The sequence below is a fragment of the Podarcis erhardii genome (genome assembly GCF_964252035.2).
Source record: "Podarcis erhardii genome assembly, chromosome: 3".
In the NCBI taxonomy this organism is placed as follows: Eukaryota; Metazoa; Chordata; class Lepidosauria; order Squamata; family Lacertidae; genus Podarcis; species Podarcis erhardii.
In genome coordinates, this window is record NC_138507.1 from 60,678,041 (window position 1) to 60,704,588 (window position 26,548).

Below are 26,548 nucleotides of genomic sequence, written 5' to 3' on the forward strand. Positions count from 1 at the left end.
CAGCTCAGCCAGATATCTGAGCGATACCTTTACATTTTGTGCATTCGTTTCCATTTACTTTTATTAAAAGGAAAATTAAACCGAAGGAGAAAATATATAAAGTACTGAGCTTAGTGTTCACTTCATCCTATTTGACACAAGCGAGTCACCTGTTGTATCAGTGCTCCAGGGTGCATTTTAAATGAAGCAAGTTGCTTTTTTACTAACTCATGCTTTAGATTTTTCTAGCCCAGTGTTCGAGAGTAACACAATGACGCTCCAGGTTCCTCCACGGTGGAGGTCTTTCTCAGACTTTCTGCAGGCAAAGCATGTGAAGTACTACTGAGATTTGGGCTCTCCCTTGTTGGACGTATATCAATGAGTAAAAGAACCAGGGCATATAGGACTTTATCAGAACATTTTTTTAGCTGGTCAGACTTGCTTGGTTTTGGAATTTAAAAACAAAATTAGTTGTAAACGATGTAATACTATATTTGTCAGCATCGCCCTTGAGCCAGTGTACCAACTGGACTCATGCACTACAGCCCCGACTGGGCTAGGCGAGCTGGGTAGCACTGCCAGAGACCTCCTTTCCCACAGGAACAGGTCACAGTGCTGTGGACTCACAGCTTGGAGCTGAGAGCACCGGATTCACTGTCTCAATAATACAGTCGTTGCGCAGCAGCGTTTTGCAGAGTCTTGCAGAGTATAAACCACTCGGAGAGCAGCTCTGTAGAGTATCTTCCTTTTATTCTATAACTACAGCTATAATACAAAACTATATACAGAGCTAAATATTCTGAGCATACATCAATGCTATACTCTGAGTGCCTGCAGCTGCTCTTAGCAGCAACCTTATCTCTAAACACGATCTCTTGCACTCACTCTCTCTCCGACACACTGACTGACTCTCTCTCTCACACAGAGACTGACTCACTCACTTGACTAATTAAGTAGAGAGCAGTACATTGCTCCTCCTCTCTGTAGAGTCAGCAGAGACCTCAGGAGATCATCAGGAGATTCTTGGGTATGGGAGGGGTGAAATCTCCTCATCCTCCCCCATTTCATCCGACCATTTCAAGAATCTTTAACATAACTGCAATTTGCACACACTCCAAAAGTTGTTCTCTGCTTACAACCTTGGTAACATATTTGCAGGTATCTCTCTCCCCCTTATCTAAGACACTTTATCACATCATTAAACAGTTACTACAACCACTCTGTGTCTATTAGGAAAGAGTTAAAACATAAATCTCAACCTGTAGTTTACACAAAATACACATTGTGAATACACCAATGAATAAGCAGCTTCTGGAAAAATCTTCACATACATTTCTTTCTTTCAGATACAAATTGACATTTCTAATTAGGCAGATTTGAACAAACCACTTTAAACACATGCTTGCTCCTTCAATCCTGATCCTTCAAATGTCAGGTAAGGAAATAAATGCAGCGTTTTGTGCTATTACTTTCAGCACACTTCATGCTAGGTTTAAAAACCCCACCAGAGTTGCATGTGACCGCAGCCCTTGCAAACTCTTCAGAAAACCTTTTCGGTGGTACACCCTTGGTTGTTCTCTCAGATCTGCGCAAAACTCTTTGATCCTCTTGTTCTGGTGCTTCCTCCTCTTTGGGAGAATGGGGAGCTAAAGTATATGAAGCTGCTAAGTCTGAGTCAGCGTCAGACTCACCTGAGGCTTTTGGGCTCTGATAATCTGTGCCATCATCTGGAACTACATTGGCATCAGGATTATCAATCATATCAGAACTTGCCTCCCTCTTAACTTTCTTTGCCCCTTTTGCACCATCATCACAAATGGAATGGCACTGAAAAACGCCAACTCTGTCCCGTTGTGGATTGTCGTCAATGCTCCTGGTCAGCCTTATGGTTTTCGTGTCTGTGATCAGGACATGATAAGACCCTTTCTCATATCCTAGGAAAACACCATGTTCTCCACGCTTACTCAGTTTGTCACCCTGCAAGGTGTGCACCCAAACCTCTGAACCAAAAATTTTAAAGTGCTTCACATATGGCTTCCTTCCGTGAAGCATCTCATATGGGGTGCAATTTACACTAGACTGGTACCTCCTGTTATACACGTAACAGAAAAACGGAAGAGCTTCGGCCCAAAAAGGATTGGGCAGCCCCGAATCATGTAACAGTGTTCTGATTCCTTGCTGCAGGGTCTGGTTTATTCTCTCACATAAACCATTCTGCCAAAGTGATCTGGGCGTGGCAGTCCTATGCTCAATGCCCTGTTCAGAAAGAAAAGCCTCAAACTCTTCTGAACAAAACTCTCCACCCCTGTCAGTGAAAAAACAATGTACATTCTCATTATGTACATTCCTGAGCCATTTACAAAACTGACGAAACTTAGTAAAGGCTTCAGACTTTTTCTGCAGCATATAGACTCAAACATATTTAGAGTAGGAGTCTATCAAAACCATGAAAAACCTTGAATTGCCTCTAGAGAGCGCTAGAGGCCCCACTAAGTCTGCATGAATGACTTCGTATGGTTTCTTGGCCTCTCTCCCAGACTCTGTACCTTTGGGAGCTTGCTTTGCCTTACTCTCAGCACAAGAAACACATTTCATGTGGTAGGGACATTCTTTCAGCTTCATACCCTGAACCATATCAGGCATTTTTGCCACAGCCTGGAAATTCAAATGACCATAAACACGGTGGTAATAATGAATACATTGGTCATGCATCTTCTCATTCTTATCAACAAATAAATTGCAACACTCTTTCTCAGTTGCTTCTGCAGTACCTGTACCTGAAACAAAAGGCAATTTATACAGACCATTTACACATTTTGCATATAGAATGAGCTTGCCATCTCGACGAATTTCACAGCGAGATTTAGCAAACACCACCTTAAAACCCTGATGATCAAGCTGGGAAACACTCAACAAATTGTCCTGAATATCAGGCGCATACATGACATTCTTAATAGTTGCATTCAGGCTCTTTAAGAACACAGTTCCCTTAGCCTCACTCGTGAGAACTGTCCCATCTGCTTGATGAATTTCTTTCTCTTGCTTCTCAAGCTGAACAAAGAGATCCTTATCTTTGGCTACGTGGTTGGAACAGCCAGAGTCGATCACAAAGAAACTCCGCCCACGTTGATTGGAACAGCGAGAGATCAAGGCCTTTGAAGTAGCAGGTGCTTGGGGATTTCGTCCTCCTCCCCCTCTGCCTCTGAAGTTTCCCTTCTTCTTTGAAGATCTCTTGCAGCACTGAAAACTCAAATGGCCTTGTGCTCCACACGAAAAGCACCGCTTCAACTTTAGTGCTTTAACAGCAGCAGTTTCACTTTCACCTTCCCCTGCTGAAAACTCAGGCACATTTTCAAGCACATTTTTAGCAGCACAGTCCCGGCTTTCTTTAACAGCCTGTCTGCGATCCCACTCATTCAAGAGCATGCTAGACACATAATCTTCTGTTAGCCGGTCAGAAGGCAGTGTAGAAATCTGGGCAGCTACTCCATCGTAAGAATCATCTAGGCTATTTATCATCAGCATTGCAAACACAGCCTCTGAAATAGCCAGGTCTCGCTGAACAAGGTCCTGTCTGAGATGCTTTAACTGAGATAGATGGCTAGGCAAATCACCACCTTTCTGCAACTGCAACCTGCACAGCTTCTTGAAGAAAATCACACTGGAACCAGCATTTTGTCTCAGATGCATATCTCTCAACTTATGCCAAACAGCTTGTGCATTCTCTTGACCCTCTAAGTTCACCAGCAAGTGGTCTGAAACACTCAAAACAATTGTCCCTCGGGCTTTCATATCTGCAGCATGCCACTCAGCCCAATCATCATCATCTTTATCTGGAGGGTCATCTTCTATCGTGTGAAATAGCTTTTCCCTCTGTAAAAGCGCTTTCATCTTAACTTGCCAAACTGCATAGTTTTCAGGCGTGAGGAGGGGAAAAGATAGAGCCATCTGGCTAGAATGTGCACAGGCCATGTCTGCTATTACTTAGAGCAAGACACTTCCCTCGTGCAAACACAGATAAAGCCTTGGACTTCTTCAGCCACTCTCTCTCCCACTCAGAGCGCAATTAACAGGCAAACAGGGATGCTGTCTTCTTTCTTTGGCAGTCAGCAACATACCTCAAGCAACAGCAACAGCGGCAGCTTGAACACTCTGCTCCAACACAGCTCTGCTTCTAGGCACCACAAATCAGTCCAGCATGCAGCCTCCGTTCCACCGTCCAGCAATCAGCAACAGACACCTCTGACGACTGGGATGACTGGAACAACGACTGGTCAGACGACTGGGCCCATAACCGATGTCAGCATCGCCCTTGAGCCAGTGTACCAACTGGACTCATGCACTACAGCCCCGACTGGGCTAGGCGAGCTGGGTAGCACTGCCAGAGACCTCCTTTCCCACAGGAACAGGTCACAGTGCTGTGGACTCACAGCTTGGAGCTGAGAGCACCGGATTCACTGTCTCAATAATACAGTCGTTGCGCAGCAGCGTTTTGCAGAGTCTTGCAGAGTATAAACCACTCGGAGAGCAGCTCTGTAGAGTATCTTCCTTTTATTCTATAACTACAGCTATAATACAAAACTATATACAGAGCTAAATATTCTGAGCATACATCAATGCTATACTCTGAGTGCCTGCAGCTGCTCTTAGCAGCAACCTTATCTCTAAACACGATCTCTTGCACTCACTCTCTCTCCGACACACTGACTGACTCTCTCTCACACAGAGACTGACTCACTCACTTGACTAATTAAGTAGAGAGCAGTACATTGTTCCTCCTCTCTGTAGAGTCAGCAGAGACCTCAGGAGATCATCAGGAGATTCTTGGGTATGGGAGGGGTGAAATCTCCTCAATATTTGCCTTATACAACAGTGAATTTCATGCCTTTGTCAGGTTGTATAGCTTAAGAAAAAAAAAAAAACACCATTTGTGAGTGTATGGCATGAGCCATTATCAAGAGGCACTAAAATTGAAAGAGCTAGTGGTTTGCTTGTGCATGTGTATGAGTGAGAGAGAGAGAAATAGAGACAGATTTTTTGAAGATTCTATGATTCAGTATCAAGTGGACTAAGGGTGAGTATTCACATGGGTTTGTTTGGATGCAGACTTTGTCATGCTTAGTTGGCCAACTAAAATAAATGACACTTAGTGAATAGACCACTTCAAGCATGACAAAATCTGGATTCAATCAGTACATTTTTATATGTATAATGCTCCCTATCATACAAATGTGTGTCCAAATGGGATAATACACTTACACCTGGGGTGCTGTGTCCTGATAGTATTATAATGGAATCTGATGTATGTGTGAGGCTTTTTCTGATTTGGTATCCAGAGACATGTTACTGAAAACGGGGATATTTATTCTATGTGTCTTTGTGACAGAAGCACCACACAAACAAGTACTATATATGATAATTCACCCCAGTAGTCCTCCTTAAAAATGGTCTGGAGAATTTTCTTTCCTATTTTTTTCTTATTTTGAAAATTGTTGCTGTATGTTAAGCAGATATTCAGAAAATGAACCACTATATACCATTCCAATTCTCAGGAGACAACATGACTGTTTTAAACACTGCAGACTGGTTACTGAGTTGCAGCACTCCCTCTTCTGCAACAAGTATGAGTAATCCTGGTATATTGCATGTGTGTGACTGGCTTCTTGATTGCTGTGTTGAATCTGTGATATTTTGCTTTATACTTTTTGATTTGACATTGCACAGCTTTCTCGTCAGAACCCTTTAAATATTGAGAGAAACACAGAGATTGTAATCTTTTATAATAACAAAGTATTTATAATGTATTCTATATCTGTCTATCTATTTGTCTGTCTATCTATGTGCCCATAGAAAAATCAAGTCAGTGTGCCCATATAAATATCAGATCACTTGGTTTCTTATAAACATTGATATTTACTAAATCATTGTGAATGTGCCATATATTCTTAGAAAGAATCTATAAACTGTTTTCTGGCTTTTTCAAGTTTATATTTGTAGCAAAGTTCAGATATTTCTGCAGCAGAGGGAGAAATCCTGCAGCAGATATTTCTCTTGGCAGCAAGGGGAATAGATTGCTTGTAGTTCCTAGTTATATTGCTAATTTTCCACTGCCATACAAAGAGCTGTGTTCCAACATGTTATAATCTCCCAGGATCCTCTGACCAGCTACGTTGAGGGAAAATTATATTTTTCTGCGGAATTCACATAACATTCCCAACATTCCTTGCTTACCCCTTCTATTCTCTTCTGGTTGCACCTCTCCTTTCCCACCACGAGGGATCCCTACATACACTGACTTTCTCTTGTAGCAATGAATCGGTTTCTGCATCTTCTGAACCTCATTGTTTTGCAAGCTGTTGTGGCGCACTGTGATAGGTTGAACTTTGGGGACTGGTGGGTTGGCTTATTTTGCCTTTCAGCAGGATAGTTGGGTAATCATTTTTTGTTGTATATACTCCCCACTTTCAAGTTTGTAGTGAGCATCTCATGTTTCTTTTTAAAAAGCAAACAGGATTTCCCTTGACAGCAAGATTATTACAACACCTCACTCCTCATTAGGTTTCTGTGCAGTTTCTCAAACTATTGATGCAGTTTTCAAAATACTGCCATTGTAGCAATATAAGAAAAGTTGTTCCCCTTGTTTTTGTTGTTTAATCTGCACAAAATGTTTTCCAAATTACAAGTATTTAAAGTGTTTGAGGAATTTTTAGGGTGGATAAACCAAGATGTAATTAAAGTATTTAGGCTCTTCCTCCCTTTCTCTTCCTGCCTTTTTCTGATGTATTTCATTAAGATTCGAATTTTATTTAGCTAATGTTCAGCTCTCAAAATGTGGAACATAAATTTTGTAGACAGAGAAGTAGAATTGGCCGTCTACTCATATCTGACACAGACTATGATTTAGTGCAGCTTGCACAAGTTTTGAGTTCGTGTGTTCTCCCTGCTTTTCTCTTTCTTTTGGTATGACTATGAGGAGGAGATTGTTTCTGTTTTCAAATAATTGGAATTTATTGTTATGTCTGAACCTGAACATGTAGTTAATCTTAACTATGATATAGGGAAACCGACCAAGATTATAAAGCACAATTGGAATTGGATTGTTTCCCTAAACCATAGTTAAGAGTAACAATTCGTCCAGGTTAGAATATAAAAATATGTTGCTATTAGTTAAAAATAGAAGCAGAAGCTTACAATCTCTTCCTCTTGGCTGTGATGAAGATGTAGAAGGGAGGGAGAAGCTGATGAAACCAGGGTTCATGCATGCAACACTAAAACATGGTTTAGGCGCTGCATTTGAATGTGTCCATGTATAACTTTCCTAGAATCATAGAATTGGAAGGGACTCTGAGGGTCGTCTAGTCCAACCCCCTGAGATGCAGGAATCGCACTTAAAGCCTCCATGACAGATGTCCATCCAACATATGTTTAAAACGTCCAAGGAAGGAGAGTTTCACTGTGGAACAGGTCTTCGTGTCAGAAAGTTCACCCTGATGTTTTGTCTGAATCTCCTTTCATGTAACTTGAATCCATTGGTTTGAGTCCTAGCCTCCAGAGCAGGAGAAAACAAGCTTGCTCTATCTTACATGTGACAGCTCTTTAGATATTTGAAGATGTCTCTCATATCTCCTCTCACTCTCCTTTTTTCCAGGCTAACTTATCCAACTCCCTCAACCATTAGTTGCCCTCCTCTTCACATGTTCCAGCTTGTCTATATCCTTCTTAAATAGTGGTGCCCAGAAATGGACACAGTACTCTAGGTGTGGTCTGACCAGGGCAGAATAGAGCAATATTACTTCCTTTGATCTGGACACTATACTTCTGTTGATGCAGCCTAAAATACCATTAGCTTTTTTTTTTTTTTTTGCTGTTGCATCACACAGTTGTCTCATGTTAATCTTGTGTTTTACTAAGACCCCTAGTTCCCTTTTCCATATACTACTGGCAAGCTAGGTGTACCCCATCTTATATTTTCGCAGCTGGTTCTTCCTGCCTAAGTAGAGAATCTTACATTTATCCCCATTGAAATTCATTTTGTTAGTTTTGGCTAAATTCTTCAACCTGTTAAGATCATCTTGAATCCTGATTCTGTCTTCAGTGGCATTGGCTACCCCTCCCAGTTTGGTGTAAGCTGAAAATTTGATAAGCATCCCCGCAATACCTTCAGCCAAGTCTTTTATAAAGATGTTGAACAACACCAGGCCCAAGACAGACTCCTGCAGCAGCCCACTTGGCCCCTTTTACCCAGGATGACAAGGAACCATGAGCATTCTTTAGGTTTGGTCAGCCAACTAGCTACAAATCCACCTAATAGTTACCACGTCTAGCCCACATTTTACCAACTTCTCTGCCAGAATATCACGGGACTTGGTCAAAAGCCTTACTGAAATCAAGATACAGTGGTACCTCGGTTTATGAACTTAAACCATTCCGGAAGTCCATTCTTAAACCAAGGCGCGCTTTCCCTAATGAGGCCTCCCATCACCAGTGCCCTTCCACCATTCGGATTCCGTTTTTAGACCAAGGTAAAGTTCTCAAACCAAGACACTGTTTCTGGTTTTGTGGAGATGTAAATGTCAGCATCGCCCTTTAGCCAGTGTACCAACTGGGCTCATGCACTACAGCCCCGACTGGGCTAGGCGAGCTGGGTAGCACTGCCAGAGACCTTCTTTCCCACAGGAACAGGTCACAGTGCTGTGGACTCACAGCTTGGAGCTGAGAGCACCGGATTCACTGTCTCAATAATACAGTCGTTGCGCAGCAGCATTTTGCAGAGTCTTGCAGAGTATAAACCACTCGGAGAGCAGCTCTGTAGAATATCTTCCTTTTATTCTATAACTACAGCTATAATACAAAACTATATACAGAGCTAAATATTCTGAGCATAAATCAATGCTATACTCTGAGTGCCTGCAGCTGCTCTTAGCAGCAACCTTATCTCTAAACACGATCTCTTGCACTCACTCTCTCTCCGACACACTGACTGACTCTCTCTCACACACACAGAGACTGACTTGACTAATTAAGTAGAGAGCAGTACATTGCTCCTCCTCTCTGTAGAGTCAGCAGAGACCTCAGGAGATCATCAGGAGATTCTTGGGTATGGGAGGGGTGAAATCTCCTCAGTAAACCAAATCCTTCTTAAGCTGGACTGTTCTTAAACCAAGGTACCACTGTACACTACATCCACAGCATTCCCTTTTTGTTACTTCTCATGCTTAACTTCTCATGCTTAAGTTCAAACAAATTTTACTGATGAATGTTTTTGTTGTAGATGTGAAGCAGGTGAATTCTCAGACGCAAACTTTAGGAATAGGAAAAAACAGTTTGGTTAGCATTTCAGTGCAAACCTATGTAATTCACTTTTGCAACCAATGTACAAACTGAAACATAGCTAGCCTTCAAAAATCTCATGACTTTGTGATGCAATCTTTCACCAAAAAATGTGTACCAAAATCTGCACATTGCATAAGAGGGAGTCAATTGCAATTGTTTGAAGTAATGAAATGAGTAGTTTAGATTTTAAAATACATACAAACATGCATGCTTAGGATAAATATGTATGACTTTTAAAACATGCAGACTTTTAAAAAATTAAACCCCAAACACATACAGAAATCAGGTAAATGGAATTGAAGATTGGAAGAAGTACTAGCTGACCATTGTAAACTTATTTAAATAATGTATACTTGCATAAGGTTTATAAAATACACAGATCATGTGAGGACCAATCCAGTTCAAAAGGTAAAGTTCATATATTGTGAATTAATAGATTTATTTCCATGTGAGTTGGATAACTAATGTACCCTTATCTCACATGCTGCTATTTTGAAGTAGATTTAACTAACAACCCTGCGGTAAAGAACAGACGAAAAAGTATCCAGATGTGATTGTCTGGATTTAATAGCCTTGAGAGACAGCGACTTGCCCTATATCATCCTCTGATCTCCATTGGTTGAACATAGATTTGAGCCTAGTCTTCCATCTCCAACCCCAACCATTGCAATAGCCTGTTTATCTATGCATGGCATGCTTGCTTTGTTGAATCCGTACCCTGATCTTTGAGTTGCAAAACATAATACCTGGATTTATCTTCCCAATCCCCTTTTTATAGGAAGGAAACTTGACACTTCACAGTGTGAAGAATCTGGCGATTGTAGGAAGCAATTTATTCTCCTTTCATGGCTGCCTGCTGGCTGTGAGACAGAGCCTTGTAACTAATGTTCTATCTTTCTAATGGTCTCCCTTGCTTATTTTTTTATAAATACACTAACTTCGATCATAGTATTACTTTTCCTCTGTTTCACAGCCTGCAATAAAAACTGAGCGATATAAACCAACCATGGGCCTTTTGAGAGTTTTCAAAAACGATATGTTTTTCTTAGTGCACTTCACTTGTGCTAACATAAATCCAGCAACAGTATTGCAACTGCATGCTCCTATATAATAGAAATGGGCTGAGGGGGTGGGATAAGTCTTACAGGGGATATGGAGAAATAACAATTTATTCCTATTGCTTTAAATATACCGTATATATCAGAGCAATAGGTTCCCATGATCTGGAGAGGAAGAATGCAAAGTGTTCAAATAACTAAATAAGAGAAGGTCCACAAATAAGTGTTGCATTTGGCAGGGAGTTGGGGATAGCCCTGTGGGTCTTTTTTATAGGTGTATGTGCCCTCATGCTAGTGTAAAACTTTGCTAAGTCACTTAACCTCTAAAGAAAATACTTTAAAAAACTAAAACGTTTCAAAATGTCATGGCAGTGTAGAAGGCCACCACTTACCAAAGGCACAGAGATTGATGTCATACATTTACACCTTGCCTCATTCTGCATTTGGGCAGCTCTCATCATAAAATCAATCAGTTGGGTTTAATTCAATGGTGTCTGTCCACTAGTGGGACGGCTCTGTTGGCAGGATAGATTTCCTGCTGCTGCCTGCCATGCTGCCCAAAATCTGTTCTGGAAGGTTGAGAGACCTTTCACAGCAGATTGTGGGGTGAGGTTGGATGCAATAAGAAACAGGGAAAGAAGTCCCATCACTCAAGCAGAAATCTTTTCACACAACATTGGATGTCATCCTCTGAGTCTCAATAACAGCACAATTTTACACATGTCTGATAATAAGGAAGCCTATTGACTTACTCCCAAGTAACAGCATATAGGATTGCAGCCTGAATAGTTAAAAATAAAGCAGATCATTTATTTGCTTTAGAAAGCATATTTTTAAAAAATTAAATGTATACTCTTAAAAGATCAAAACTGCTGTACAGAGAGATAATGAAGCATACCATGAAACTATAAGTAATATAAAGCAATACAGCTGGAAACACATTGTTAAACTACATCAAAATGTCACAGGCATCATCCAGTAGGTTTCCATGATGATTTGATAGGCAAGCAGCAATCACAGTTGACAAGAGCAGCTAGTAGAAAGAAGTCTATTTTTTCAGTGGCAAAATATTTCATTTGAAAAATTGATTTGCCTCCCACAGAAATATGCATGTTGAGAGAAAGCATTTGGATTTTGCACAACAAATGGATAATGATCATGTATTCATTGCACAAAACATAGTTTGAAAAGATCCTATCTCATTATATTAGTTAGAATAATCTTCCTCTTGGTAAGAATAGATCTGCTGATGTGCCAGTGTATTTATTCAGAGAAATTTGAAAAGACACTAAATAAAGAGCTGGGGCCTGCGGGTATAGGATGGAATATAAATTCAATAAATAATATAAAAAAATAATAAGAATGCAATAATATTGTTTTACTTGCCCAAAATATTTGTGTTTGCTTTTAATCCATGGTCCTTCATGGGTGGAATCTAGACTGGATTTATATTAAAGCATATATGGATAAATATTGGCTTTTCCTTCTTTTTCTTTTTGAAAAAGAGAGCAAGTGCATGGTTTTTTAAAGCTACAGTTGTGTTGTAGTAGATTATTCTCAGAATCATATTAAACAGTTTCCACATTTGTATATATTTTTTGATCCACTCATGCAGATTTTTGCTATAGTTTGCATGGTAACTTGTGTGTAAATTTTTGAAGTAAAATCTCATGTTTGCTTATTTTTCTATGTAGTGTCTCTTCTTGCAGTCAAAACAGAACCTATGAACAGTAGTGAATCAACAGCAACAACAAGTGGAGATGGATCTCTTGACACGTTTACTGGGTCAGGTAAAGGCATAATACACTCATTGTCTTGTAAAGTCAGTTTTTGTCAGTTACTCTTATCAAAATAAGGATGCATAATCAAAATTCCTTAATAACAATTAAGTTATCTTTTAACTATCCTGATAAAGTAGTTAAAAGTCATGGTTCGTGGAATAACCAATCTTTGGTTAAAACTTAGGTAGCAGAGTTCAGGGTGCTAATATTGAATGGTGCTGTGTTGGTAGCAGGAGGGCAATGATTCCTTGAGGATCCCTTATGTACCCTAGTGAGCAAAGAGGGGAGACTGTTTGCAGCAGCAGCAACATGCCCATGACAACAGAGAGCAACTGAGACATCTGAATGTCAGACAAGACAAGGAGCTATCTGGAAAGGTGGAGTGATCCAGGCCAGCCTCAAAACCAAAGACCATTTTTAACTCTGCTTCTGTGGGAGAGAGAATTCCTGGGGTTCCAAGAGTCTCCACCCGATGCAAATAATGTGGTTTCAAATAGGCCTGCTGCCCCTTCTGGCTCTCAAGGCAGACTAAGGCGATAAGTTCCCCACTGACTTTGCCTTCCTCTGCTTTCCCTTCTGTCTAAATAGCTGCACTGCATGAGGCCCAGCAAATGCTACTAATGATCCATAACTCATCAGTCTCTGTTGTTGCCATCTCTGGCAAAATGTAGTACAACAGCATCAAGAAAGAGCTCCTTTCACTCAGTTTTCTAGTAAATAAAAAACAGTGAGTTAGCTGCAGCTCTCACAGCAACTTCTCAGCACAAAAATGGACACACACAAAATGAAACGCTGTCCCTGTCTCAAGAGAGAATGGTCAAAATCAGTGATTCATCTAGTAACAAATTCCTCAGAAGACCTGATGGCCTAGCCAAGATACTGCAGGTGATGGTATCTACCATCCAAGTAACACCATGGGTTAGGTTCCAGACCAGGCCTCTACAGTGAGCACTGTTTCCATACCAATTCCTCATTCAGTAAACGCATAGTTTTTCTGTTCTACATTCTCTTAGTCTTACGGAGTATGGATTCATATGTTTTTGTTGTCCTAGCTAGTAAGTGTGGTATTACATAATTTCCAAATGCTGTCTGTGTCTGTTGTGTCTGTTGTTGTTGTTGTTATTTGTACAGGGCATGGTCACTATGGCTATGCTTACATTGTGAGGCAGAGGATCCATTATTAGATCTACCAGTTAGATCTTGAGGGTGGAATGGATCCTCCCCCTGGAAGAGGAAGCAAAAGACTTGAAAGGTCCTTCCTATCTGGTCCAGTGGGAGGAGTCATTCTATTTGTGAAATGTCCTCCAGTCCTCTCTTCAAACAGAAATTCATGGTAAGGAGCAATTTCCAGGTTCCATTATATTGAGATGGAAATTTTTAATTCAGCTAATGAGCTTGTTGATGTAGCCAGGTTTCCAAAGAAGTGCATTAGGGAGCTCAGAGCCCTTCATGTGCTATTGGGATTTTATTTTATTTATTTATTTTTGCTTTGATCAACAGGGTCCCATGCTGTCTTGTGAAATAATGGGTCCATGCTCTTCAAGAATCTGAAGCCCAAAGCTCCCTTAGGCACCTAGAAATAGTTGTCCAGTTCTTTGGATCCTGCCCATAGTCTGTTTCACAAAATAGTGAGGAGCTATTCCATGTTTGTGCAATTCTGAAGGCTGTTTGCTAGTACCATTATTACATATTGAAGAAGGGTAAACTTTGAAGTACAATTATGATCGATTAGACGAAAGAAATTCCAGAGCTACTTCATGTACTGCTTTAATCTTTTTCAAAAGTGAATGAACAGCAGATGGCCTAATAAAGACACTCTGTATATTTGCCTAGTATGGATTTGCTGTGAAGGCACTGGTTCAAAATTTTAGAATACATATATTTGGAACACATCTGTCTTAGTCAAGACAGATGGTTAGAGGAAAGAAACTTCAAAATGTTTGGATTCAGTCCAGGCTAGGCAGTACTCTTGAAAGATTTTTAATAGGATATGATTGTCATAATTTAAACTTGCCTAGAAATATACAGCTGCTCTTTGTATAGGCACGTAGTTAGTTGATGGCTACTGTACTAGACCACTTGATTGTTTCTGTGTAAAATTAAATAGATGTGCTACATCTATGGGGTGTGTGGAAATAAAGCAAGTCCTGGTGGCAGCCCTCCTATGTTTGTAACATTACGCTTTTATAAATGGAGATAATCAGATGTATTCATCGTGCAATAGTATCAACATAAGCCCAGGTTCCAAAGAAATGTGAAATCAGTTGAACCTAATGGTTTTCTTTTTTTGTTTGTTCTAAACTGACTTTACTTTGGACTACAGTCCTCTGCTTTGTCCTGCATAGCTTTTGAAAATCAGCTAAGTTTGAGAAGTAGATCATGATACGTGGCCTGGGACTCAGCTGTTAAAAAATTCTGCTTCATTAATAAAAATCTCTTGTGCAAGCTTTGTATTATGACCCTATTTATCTAGCCTCCCCCCCCCTTTTTTTTAAATCAAATCAAAACTCCTTTCATATGAACAGTTGCCCCAAAGTTATTGCTTTGCATCTAGAACTGTGCTGGCATCCCTGTTCACACAGACTTCCTTCCCATGTAAGCAAGTTTCCTCATTCACTGTGGTGGAGATGGCAGTTCCATTCATCATTTAGCACTGCATGCATAACATGGCTTCCCATCCTCTCTTTATTGAATCCCTTGGAAGCACAGAATCTACTATGGGCATGGAGTCTCTACACTAGAATGACTGGCCCAGTATGGTAAACAATCGCAACTCAGTCCATGAAGGAAAATAAATTATTGCCTCTGGTTCTGCTGTGCCAAGTGTACAAAACCATGCTTTATGTGTAGGTGTGGTATGGTTTAAGTTCACATGGTAATGTAGTAAGACATGAAGCCGAACCTAACCCCAGACATCTCCAGAGTTTGTCAGAATAGCATGGACAATAGACTTCTATTGTTCCTACAGTTTTGTATAAGGATTTATATTTTTATTAGAAAATGCTAGTTTCATGAAGTATTTCCCAATATTGCAAATTGTGTGCCTAGGCACAGGGAGCTTGTGGCTGGTTGGGGCTCAGAATAGGGAGATGAATAGAGAGACAGGACAAAGTTTTGGGTTCAAATAGGCCACAACTTTATTGCTTACAGGTGTAAGTAGGCTTTGGTGCAGACAATGGGTATGTATCCTGAATCAAGCAGAATATTGTTCATCATACTCAGTGGCTTTTATTCGTGTTAGGTTTCTAGCTAAAAATATAGAACATAGCTGTTTAAATGTTGTCTGGTTCATAGCAACTTTGATCAGAGCAGTCATACTTTGATTCAACAGTTTTTATACTGTTTATAAAATACTGTATTTTTCTGTGTATAAGACATTTTTTTTTTTGCTATAAAAAAATTGGCCAAAAATTGGGGGTTCTCTTATACATGGTTAGAGAATTCACGGGTTTGGGCTCAGCCTCTGCCGTGATTGGCTTGGATTTGGGTTCTGGCGTGGGCAGAAAAATATGGTACTTTGTTGGCTCCAAATATTCTCATACATTGAACATTCTGTACTCTTGGTTTTTTGCAGTAATAACAAGTAGTGGCTACAGTCCAAGATCATCACATCAGTATTCGCCCCAGCTATATTCTTCCAAGTTAGTGAGCATGCACCTTCTTACATATTACTGCATATCATTTATTTTAGGTCATTTATTTAAAGAGTATTAAATGTAACTGTTTTGTTTTATATAAAATGCATTTTATGTAATCTGAGTGGTCATTCAGTTCAATGGATACCAAAGGAATTTACTTGTTTGTAACTTCTTTAGCAACGGGAATCAATATATAAGATTCCTCTAAACTAGTGGTGTCCAAACTTTTTTCAAAGAGGGCCAGATTTGATGAAGTGAAGGGCCGTGAGGCCGACCAAAGTTGTTAACCTTTTTTGAAGATTGAAGATGTTGAGCTTTTTTTAGGATGACCAGTGGGCTCGATTAAGCCCCCGAAACGGACTTTGAACATGCCGGCTTTAAACATATTTTCAATGTATCTCTGCAATGAATAACTATTGCTTGCTTCATAAAGTATAGCTGTAAAGTAGGTTTCAACCTATAAGCCACAATTATTTTAGCCCAGAATAATTTTGTAACAGTCAATGTGGCTTTATAGGGCTGTATCAGTAGTGTCTCTTGCTCTGACAGAAGACTTTTTGATATGGCAGAGGCTTCTATTAATAGAATAGGTAGGCAATATTCTCTGATTTCCCCTCCTTCCTGCAGCTCTCACATTCCGTAAAATCTACTTGAGAAGGTTAGCAGACTCATTGGAGCAGACCAGGAACTTAAGGAGGAGAATTGGTGAAAATTGCCTTCCTCTCTGTTCCACTGGCAGAAGCCTCTGCTGGATCAAAAAGTTGTGTCTGTGTGAAGGACACTATCGTGTGCAACCCATAGTAGCTTAAATTAATAATGATAGTTAATTTTTTATTTGCAGTGTTGGCTTTAGTGTGGAAAAGAACAATTTAACTATGATATGGTATGATATGATATGACATATAAAGTCATTACAGTTTAGCTTTATTTTAATAGTCTATTACTTAAAGTGTAATATGTTGCATTTTATGTAGGAAAAACGTGTGCCAACAATGTGAAAGTAGTTTAAAAAAGAAAGCTGAAATGAAAAATAAATGAAATTAATAACATATTTAGCCATGGATTTTAAAGGGTATGTTTCATTTAAATCAGCTTTTCTGTGTATTCATGTTAATTAAATTTCATTTTAATTTTTAACCATTCAGTATAAAGTGTGCATTTTGAAATATGTTTGTAATTCCTTTTAAGAAAAAAAAAGTGGGTGGTTTTGTGTGATGTGCATTATTAGTTAAATGCTTCAAGTATTTTCAGTGATGCTTTGTATAGTCCCACTCTGTGATGACTTGAAATTGAGGTCATTCTTTTATTACATGCTCATATGTGGTAGACTGATAAGTATAAGCTACAGTATAAGCTATTGTACCTATTCAGCTTATACTGTACCTCTTATCTAGATATATGTTGAGATTGGGAGTGGACTTTGGGTTTATGAGCATCATTTCTGCTATCTTCACTGTCCCCTCATTCACTGTGCATAAAATAAATGCTCAGACTAGATCCAGTGGTGTGTTTTTTAAAAAGAGACTTTTAAGAAAAAAGGAAATTTAATATTTGTGGTCACATAGAAATCCCACATTCTAATAGACATAGAATCACATGGTTCAGATTTTCACTTTTATTCATGGTTTGGGCTTCCCTGAAATGTACATAGACTTGAAGAGGAAAGTTTAAAGAATGACAGTCTTTCCTACTTTCTCTCTCAGCTCTGTGTGCCTTTCAAGGTTCATATTGATTCTGCTGGTTCAGACTTTCTTCCAGTTTGCCTTCATGAATAATTGTGAGGAGGAGGAATGAGAATATTTGGGATTGTCTATTTGCTTGAATAAACTTGATATGTATATATTGTCATTTGTGATGATATTCCCCCCCCCCTGTTTTCTAGGCCCTATCCACATATTCTTTCTACTCCAGCAGCACAGACAATGTCTGCCTATGCCAGTCAGACCCAGTATTCAGGAATGCAGCAGCCAGCAGTGTATACAGCCTATTCACAGACTGGGCAACCTTACAGTTTACCCACTTACGGTATTTGACCTCAAGTTGTACTTTATTCTTATTCCAAATATTTTTGACATCATGGAACTGCTGTGCTTTCCCCCCATCTATAAGAATCAGATGAAAATTAATTTCTTATGCAGATTTGGGTGTAATGTTGCCAGGCATCAAGACAGAAAGTGGACTTTCACAAACGCAATCACCCTTGCAGTCCGGGTGCCTTAGTTACAGCCCAGGGTTCTCCACACCACAGCCAGGCCAGACACCATATTCATACCAAATGCCAGGTCAGTCACCTATTGTCCTTCTTTGCTCTTTAGTGTTACCTTTGAACCAATTCAGAATCTATGTATTTCTTATTTATGTGATAAGTATCTTGAGTGAAACTTCATGTCACCTGATAAACTCTTTCATTACAGTTACAATAGCTGTCTGTTGTTTAAATGAATGATAATCTGAAATTCTGCCAAGATAATTTTGTTGATTATTTTCAAATTCTTTATCATAACTCACTTTTAATATTTGTGAATAACAGCCTCATGTACCATGTTAACAAAGTTACTCGTAAATTATCTGATGACAACATTTAATACACTGGTGCTTTACTTTTAAACTGAAAATACCTTCTTGAGAATGATATAGACAACAATCCTAACTAAGCCAGCTGCATTTGAAATGATCCTTTGGGCATATCTCTAGATGCCAGCATATCCTGTTGTCTATTGTATTTGGCATTCAGTTCTGAAATTGGGAGATCTCTGAGAGGACATTAAATTATTGAGCATATACATGTTCTAAGCATTTAGATTGTGTTGGATTCTACATTTGGAACAATCTTGTGGCCCTTCTTCCCATCTTGTTTGTTCCTAGTTATGTTGATAAAGGAAAACGGTGATACCTAGGGTGCAGGAATTCTAAAAAATCTGTTCTGCCCCTAAAATACCTAACAAAATGAAGGGATACAGAAGGACTTTCTGTACCCTCTTTTCTGTTTTAGCACATTAGTAAAGTGCATGGGTTGCCAGCTGCAGCCTCTTACAATTGCAATAAAAATAAAAATCAAGTAAGGGGACCGGGAACCTGCTGCTACCAAAGTTGACAGTTATTGGGTAAGTGTGTATTAATTGTATGTTTTCTTAGATTTTTATCACTTCATAGACCTTTTAGTCCTATGAACTATAAGTTTGATCCATTCTTAATTATGCTTGGAGTGGATCCACTGACATCACCCTGACTTCAGTGATAACTAGCTCAAGTTCTGTTGCTGTCTAAGTAAGAACAAGTCTGAATCAAGTTCTATATTCAAGATTAGTGTCCTTATCCCTGCTCCCCCCAACCTTCTTTTCCAAGCCATCCACCATATTTCATTAGTGTGTCATTGGAACTGGATTCCAGGAGGAAAAGTGACAGGAAAAAGAAGAAAAGAAGCTGTTGAAAGAGAACAAGGACTCACTGATCTACAGAGTGAAATTTGAGTGCATAGATTTCTTCATTAGTGCTTCTGTGAAGCTGGATTGTTCTATATGGAAATCATAGCATAGAATTAAAGCTTTGGCAACTAGATTCTTAAAGCAGAAGATGGCATTGCTTATGGTTTATAGTTATAAATAATGATCTCTTCAATGAAATATCAGAGTAGTTAATATTTGCATATTTCACTTACATATTCTTTATATTTATATATGAAACCTTCAGATTTTTTACTTTTGATTTGTCTTCATTGTGCATAATGTATTACTTATCTCTTATACAGAATTATTCTTTTAACTCTAGGTTCTAGTTTTACACCATCCTCTACTATTTATGCAAACAATTCAGTCTCAAATTCTACAAACTTCAGTAGTTCACAACAGGTATGATTATGACTATTTCTATAAACATCAAACTATATTTTGTTTGACTTAGCAATTTTAAGTATTTTGAATGGACTGGACAAGAATTTATTTCACATTGCTGTATTTTAGATGGGAATGCTTAGAAAGTCTTGCTAGAATTTAAAACATTGTTTCTATCATTCTAGGATTATCCATCATATACAGCTTTTGGCCAAAACCAATATCCACAGTATTATTCAACATCAACATATGGAACATATATGACCTCAAACAACACCACAGATGGTACCTCTTCTTCATCATCAACGTACCAGCTCCAGGAATCTCTCCCTGGGCTCACTAGTCAACCAGGTACAGATCTTCATCCAGGTGAATGGTTTTTTTTGTTTCATCCAGTGTTGTTCAGAATTTCAAATATGACATAGGTAAATTTTACTTAGAAACCGTTAGTAGTTAGCCATTAAGAGTTTAGAAAAGTAAGTATAGAAATTTGAAAGTATTGATATAAAAATCCTTACTGGAAAGAAAAGGAAATAATCACAAGAGCTTAGAGAACTAGCATTTGAGAGCCACATTACACGTGATGTAACTGCAGCATTTATTCTGGGGACTAGCAATGGGAGTCTAATGCAGAATGTGTTCCTGGTCTTCATTGAAGCCTCATGCCATTTTTTGGGCTGAAAATAATCTTCACCTGACTGCTGTTTGTCCTGAAGGTGCTGACTTCAGGAAAGAGCACTTTCAGGGTCAAAAGGTACCCAGGAGAGAGGAAAATTTTTCCAAAATAAAAGTGGCCAAGTTAAGCATACTTTACAAATGTGTGACTAACCTCCCAAACAGATTGTCTCTTGGACCTTGAGTCCTCACACTTGCCGAAACTCCTTGCATTGTTAGAGTTGCTGCAGTGTATGAACAGCTGCAATATCCTCTTTAGTGGGAAAATGGTGATGATGCAGGAAGTAGTCTAAGAAAGGTCCTTAGACTTTTTCCCAGTAGTCATTTCCAGCCTACATGAAAATTATTTTAAAGGACTGTCACCATCTCCCTTCATTTATTTATTTATAATCTCAGAAAGGTGGCGGGGGGGGGGGGACTTGATATTTTGGTATTGGGCTTAACTAGCACTGTGTTACATGATCCTAGCTGTGGGTTCTTTGTGCTGTTTCCCACCAGCAGTTAATTCCCTGAAACCTTAAACTGGATAACAGTCTAAAAACATGTGGGGTGAAAAGTTATAGAAAAACATATACAAAAACTATGCCTTAAGGGTAGCTTTATTGGGGTTCAGAGGAACTGGATCATTAGGACAGTTACAAAAGAAAACATTTTCCTTACTAAAACATGCCCCACCTAGGTAGACAGTAATTTCAGCAGTGAGCTTCCAGAGTAGGTCACACAGAGGCTAGTTGCTAATCTTCTCATCCTCCCCAGCAAGGGAAGGAATAACCAGAAATTTGAGGTGGACATGCAAGGTGAGGGAGGGGAAGCTCCATTGTGCAGATGGAAGTCCTGGTGCTAGCAGAACTACTTAGTTAGACCCAGCCCTATATTTTTAATGTTTTCTTTAAAAATCACCCTCATTGTTCCCATGCTAGCTAAGAAAGCAACATTACAGTGGGGAAACAGAGTTCTTAATCTTAAAGCTGATCAATTTTATTGCTATCAGTATACAGTGGTGCCTCGCAAGACGAAAAGAATCCGTTCCGCGAGTCTCTTCGTCTTGCGGTTTTTTCGTCTTGCGAAGCAAGCCCATTGACGGCTTAGCGGATTAGCGCTATTAGCGGCTTAGCGGCTTTTAGCGGCTTATCAGCTTAGCGGATAAGCAGATAAGCGGCTTAGCGGCTTAGAAAAAGGGGGGGGGAAGGGGAAAAAAGTCGGAAAAACTCGCAAGACATTTCGTCTTGCAAAGCAAGCCCATGGGGAAATTCGTTTTGCGAAGCGCCTCCAAAACGGAAAACCCTTTCGTCTAGCGGGCTTTTCGTCTTGCGAGGCATTCGTCTTGCAGGGCACCACTGTAAAGCTATAAAGTGTCAGGTTTTGGATTACATAACATTTTAATCCTGTCTAGTTGCCTCACTGAAGCAGTAGAAGATGTCAGTGTTACCCCAGTTTTTCATAATGGATCCGGAAAGGAAATCAAAGAACCATTAACCCAGAGCTTTCCAAACTGTGTGTTGCAGTGTGTAGGTGGGTTGCGCAAATGCTTCTCAAACTCCTCCTGGGGCTGGAAAGGGGTTAGTTTAACCTCCGGTTTGCTAGTAAAACTGAATTACTGTGTCACGAAATGATGCATGTCTAAAACGTGTGCCACCAACATGAAAAGTCTGCAAAGCTCTGAATTAACCCATAATCTCTAAATTAGTTGAAAGCACTTTTAATATTAGTTGTAAAATATATAGAAGAACAAGCATTGATGATTAAGAATCACCATGGCTTCTGAACTGGAAAGCCTTCTCTTTTCTTTGAGGATGTCAACAAATACGGTATATAGAGATGTCAACAAATACAGTATATAGATTGGGGATGATCCAACAGCATGTATATACTTGGGCTGCAATTCCATGCGTACTTAACTGTCAGTGAGACCCACTGAATGCAGTGGAACTTTTTCTCAAATAAGCATACATAGCCTTTCACCGAAAGCTCCTAAGTAGACTTAAAATCAATTATTGGGGTTTTTTTTTTGCTAGAGTTTAGTTCTGATTTAGACAACACTTTCACTTTTAAAATGCTTATTGCCTTTTGTAGGCTTTTGTCAAATATGCTTGCTCCTTCTTGGATTTGTGTCTTTCCTGCTACATTCCATTCCTGTTATATTTCCAGTTGCTCATTATTTCAACATTTTCTCGCTTGGCTACCTCCTTGATTTCTTTCTTCATCTCAAAATCATCCTCAGAGTTTTGGTGAAAGATGATGATATGTTCCCAGTACTAAATTGCATTTTGGGTTTGGCATTTCAACCCACATTGTTTCTGTAAATAAGTATATCCCTTGGAACTTTCCTAGTATGTTGGACTCTTGCCCTTTATGTATAGAACAACACATACTCAATACACCTTTCCTAGTTCTTTCTGTAGATTTTATATCCTTGGACTGACATGTCCACTTTTTCAGTATTACCTTTGAACAGCACTCTACCTTAGTTTGGAAACTTCTGTATTGCTATGTAAAACCTATATATAGCAACCATATCGCCCAGCTTGTCCGGAGTTTTGGGCTGGGCTGCCATCAGTATGCTGATGACACCCAACTCTATCTGTTGATGGATGGCCATCCTGACTCGGCCCCAGACACACTGATCAGATGCTTGGAAGCTGTGGCTGAATGGTTACGTGGGAGATGGTTGAAGTTAAATCCTTCGAAGACAGAGGTCCTCTGGCTGGGACGGGACGATATGGGATTGAGGGGGCAACTCCCATCTCTTGCGGGGTTGCAATTAGTGCCAGCACCGTCCGTTAAGAGTTTGGGTGTAATCTTCGATACCTCCCTCTCCATGGAGGCGCAGATTGCAGTTATAACAAAGGCAGCATTTTTTCATCTCTGCCAAGCTAAGCAGTTGGCTCCTTACCTCTCTTGCCCTGACCTAGCCACTGTGATCCACGCGACGGTCACCTCCAGACTGGATTATTGTAACTCGCTCTACGTGGGGCTGCCCTTGAGACTGACCCAGAAACTCCAGCGGGTGCAGAATGCCGCAGCGAGACTCCTTACGGGGTCTTCGCTGCGAGATCACATTCATCTGGTGCTATACAATCTGGCTCTTAATACGGCTAAGACCAAGGAATTGGTGGTGGATTACAGGAAAAAAAAGGCGGACATTCAGCCCTTGTATATCAACGGGGAACGGGTGGAGAGGGTGGCGGAATTCAGGTTTTTGGGAGTGACTATCGATCAGGGCATGACTTGGAGCGCAAATACCACTGCTCTGGTGAAGAAGGCCCAGCAGAGAATTTATTTCCTCAGACTTTTAAAGAAGAACAATCTGAGTGAGAGACTGCTGGTGTCCTTCTACCGAGGCTCCATAGAGAGCATTCTCACATACTGTATTTGTGCCTGGTTCTCCAGCTGTACAGCTAGGAAGAGGAAGGTGCTCCAGAAGGTCATAACCACAGCCCAGAGGATTATTGGTCATCCCCTCCCATCTTTGGAAGAACTGTACGGTTCCCGTTGTCTTAGGAAAGCAAACAATATCCTGCAGGATGCATCTCACCCGGGACACAGTCTGTTTGTACTACTGCCTTCTGGCAGGAGATACAGAAACATCAAGTCAAGGACAAATAGACTGAAAAATAGTTTCTATCCAAGAGCTGTGGCCTTCTTAAATGCAGTAACTCGATAGTGTGACCTGGGAGTTTGATGGGTGTGGGTGTGGGTGTGGCTGGAATGTGGTTTGTTTGGTTGTTGTTGTTGTTTTGCTTTTGTTGTTTTTAAGGGATGGCATCCAATTTCGTTGCACTTGTGCAATGTTGCACTTGTGTAATGACAATAAAGAATCTATCTATCTATCTATCTATCTATCTATCTATACCAGCTGCACTGGCTCCCGGTGGAGTACAGGATCAGGTTTAAGGTGCTGGTTTTAACCTTCAAAGCCCTATACGGCCTAGGACCCTCGTACCTACAGGACCGCCTCTCCTGGTATGCCCCACAGAGGAACTTACAGTCTTCAAATAAAAACATCTTGAAGGTCCCAGGCCACAGAGAGGTTAGGCTGGCCTCAACTAGAGCCAGGGCTTTTTCGGCTGCGGCTCCAACCTGGTGGAACGCTCTGTCACAAGAGACAAGGTCCCTGCAGGACTTGACATCTTTCTGCAGGGCCTGCAAGACAGAGCTGTTCCACCAGGCCTTTGGTCAGGGCACAGCCTGACTCTCTCCTCTGCCAATCTTTACAAAACTTTAGTTTATGGTTGCCATCAATTTTGATTTTAATTAATTCTTATAATGTTTTTATAATGTTGCACTGTTTTAGTGTTGTTAGCCGCCCTGAGCCCGGCTTCGGCTGGGGAGGGCGGGATATATATATAAATAATTATTATTATTATTATTATTATTATTATTATTATTATTTGTAATTTCTCATAAGAAATTTTGTTTTCTTTAAATGTCTGTCCTTTTTTTCTATAGGCTCATTGCTAAGTTATGTCTGATCTCTTCTTCAATGATCTGAAACATTTACATTATCTTCCCTAAGGCAGTAACCACCCCAAATCAGATATTCCCAAGCTCCTATCAGCTTTGACTCAGAAATCATTTAAAAACTCTTCACAAATTTCTTGAAGTTCAATGACGATATTCTGCTTCCAGTTTTGGTTGCAGATTCAATGGAATCAGTCTCTTTTGTACAAGTTCTGCTTGTTTGAAAACGTTCTCCAGTGCCTAAGAAAAGGAAACGCTTTGTTCCAACACTGCAATCTTATTTATGCACGGAGATTCCTCAGCGCTGCCTTCCTTATGGGGCTTCCATATGGAACAGGATGTCCTGGGATGTTCAGGTATAAGTGCTTATGTAGCAAAATTAGCACCAGCCAGGCACAAGAGGGAGATACCAGCAGGCTTGATAAAGTCCTGAGGTTTGCAGCAGTACAAAAAAAACTGGTGAAAAGGAGCCTGAGGGAGGAACGCCCCCTCCAAAGGCTAAAACACTACTGTACATGGATGATTGCCTCTGCAATTCTTTTGCCATAAAAAAGTTGGTGTCAGGCTTCTAAAAGCCATTTCACAAACTCCAGGCTTAGGATAATGGCAGAAGGAAGTTGGATGAGGAACCAGTGGAGGTTGGGGAAAGATGTGAACAAAGAGACACAAGATAAATGAAGCTAGATCAGATGATGCAAAGGAAGAAGAAGAGACAGCAAGAAGGTGAAAAAGCAACTGAGACAAACCAAGAGGCTATTTCAGAGAGTAGAATGCAAATTGTCAGTGGAGACCAGGCAAGAACAGAAGTAGAATGAGAGAAATGGCAGGACAGTTTATAGACTAGAGAAGATAAAATGAGAGGTAACATAGAAATGTGGAGTTGTGGAGGGTACATAAAGTATGAATTAACTGGCACAATATTTAACCCACACTTATCCTGTCTAGAGACGACTTTTCTACCAGAACCTCTCTTATTTCCCAGCATCCAAGAAGGTCTTGTTTCTGAGCATTTAGCAGACATCAGGTTCATTGTTTGAAATATACCTTGAAATACGGTATTCTCTTAGGCCTGTTGTAGCTGATGTAAAGGATGGGTTTGTGTCTATTTTTCTATTTTGCCTGCACCAAAAAGGAGTCAGTCTGTGACTCTCTGTGTCCTCGTTCTTGCTTTGCTCAGTCTTGTTTGAAAAACTGAAAAACAAACACAGACCCATCCTTGACATCAGCTCCAATAGGCCTAAGAAATCCCATTCACTGTAAGTACCAATGGTCTTTTTTTTTCTACATGAGCATATAGTGATCACTGACCATGCATGTTCACACAAATATAATATAGTGCACACTCTTCTGAGCATAATAGTTCTTTATAGGTGAAATAAACAAACACTACACGCAGCAGCTGCAATTTTGGCTACTAATGATTACCATTCTTTTTTATTTCTTGTCTTACATATAGAAACTCCCTAGTAGACATATTAGAAGAAGGAACTATGTTCACTGTGTATGTGATAGAATTAGTTGTAACAAAATACATTCTAGCACATATTTTAATGACAAAACTTGTATTCTTATATCAGATTCTTTGAAACTAAGAATGAACAAGCTGGTGTGAAAGTTTTCACAGTGTTCTGCATTGCACGATAGAGAACTGTACTAAAGGTTCATGGTTTGCACATTCAAAACATTGCATTCCATTTAGATGAGTGTATTTTTAAAGTGGTACAGAAGGATAGAGGCATGTGGTGTATTTTCAGAGTGGGTGTGTCACTGTGACAAGTGTTGCCTGATCACTT

The 26,548-nt window shown here is 39.9% G+C and overlaps 1 protein-coding gene across 19 annotated transcripts in view; it reads left to right on the forward strand.

Moving 5' to 3' along the window:
* EYA4 (EYA transcriptional coactivator and phosphatase 4) overlaps window positions 1–26,548 on the forward strand; it is a 124,789-nt gene that overhangs the window by 74,187 nt on the left and 24,054 nt on the right. For 10 of the 19 annotated variants that reach the window (XM_081855309.1, XM_081855314.1, XM_081855298.1 and 7 more), the window contains 7 exons: window positions 5,532–5,600; window positions 12,065–12,160; window positions 15,726–15,792; window positions 17,672–17,814; window positions 17,928–18,071; window positions 19,558–19,637; window positions 19,805–19,988. In XM_081855309.1, coding sequence (XP_081711435.1) covers window positions 5,532–5,600; window positions 12,065–12,160; window positions 15,726–15,792; window positions 17,672–17,814; window positions 17,928–18,071; window positions 19,558–19,637; window positions 19,805–19,988 — 783 coding nt within the window. The remainder of the gene's footprint in view (window positions 1–5,531; window positions 5,601–12,064; window positions 12,161–15,725; window positions 15,793–17,671; window positions 17,815–17,927; window positions 18,072–19,557; window positions 19,638–19,804; window positions 19,989–26,548) is intronic. The other 9 variants (XM_081855312.1, XM_081855304.1, XM_081855307.1 and 6 more) reach the window with 3 other exon arrangements.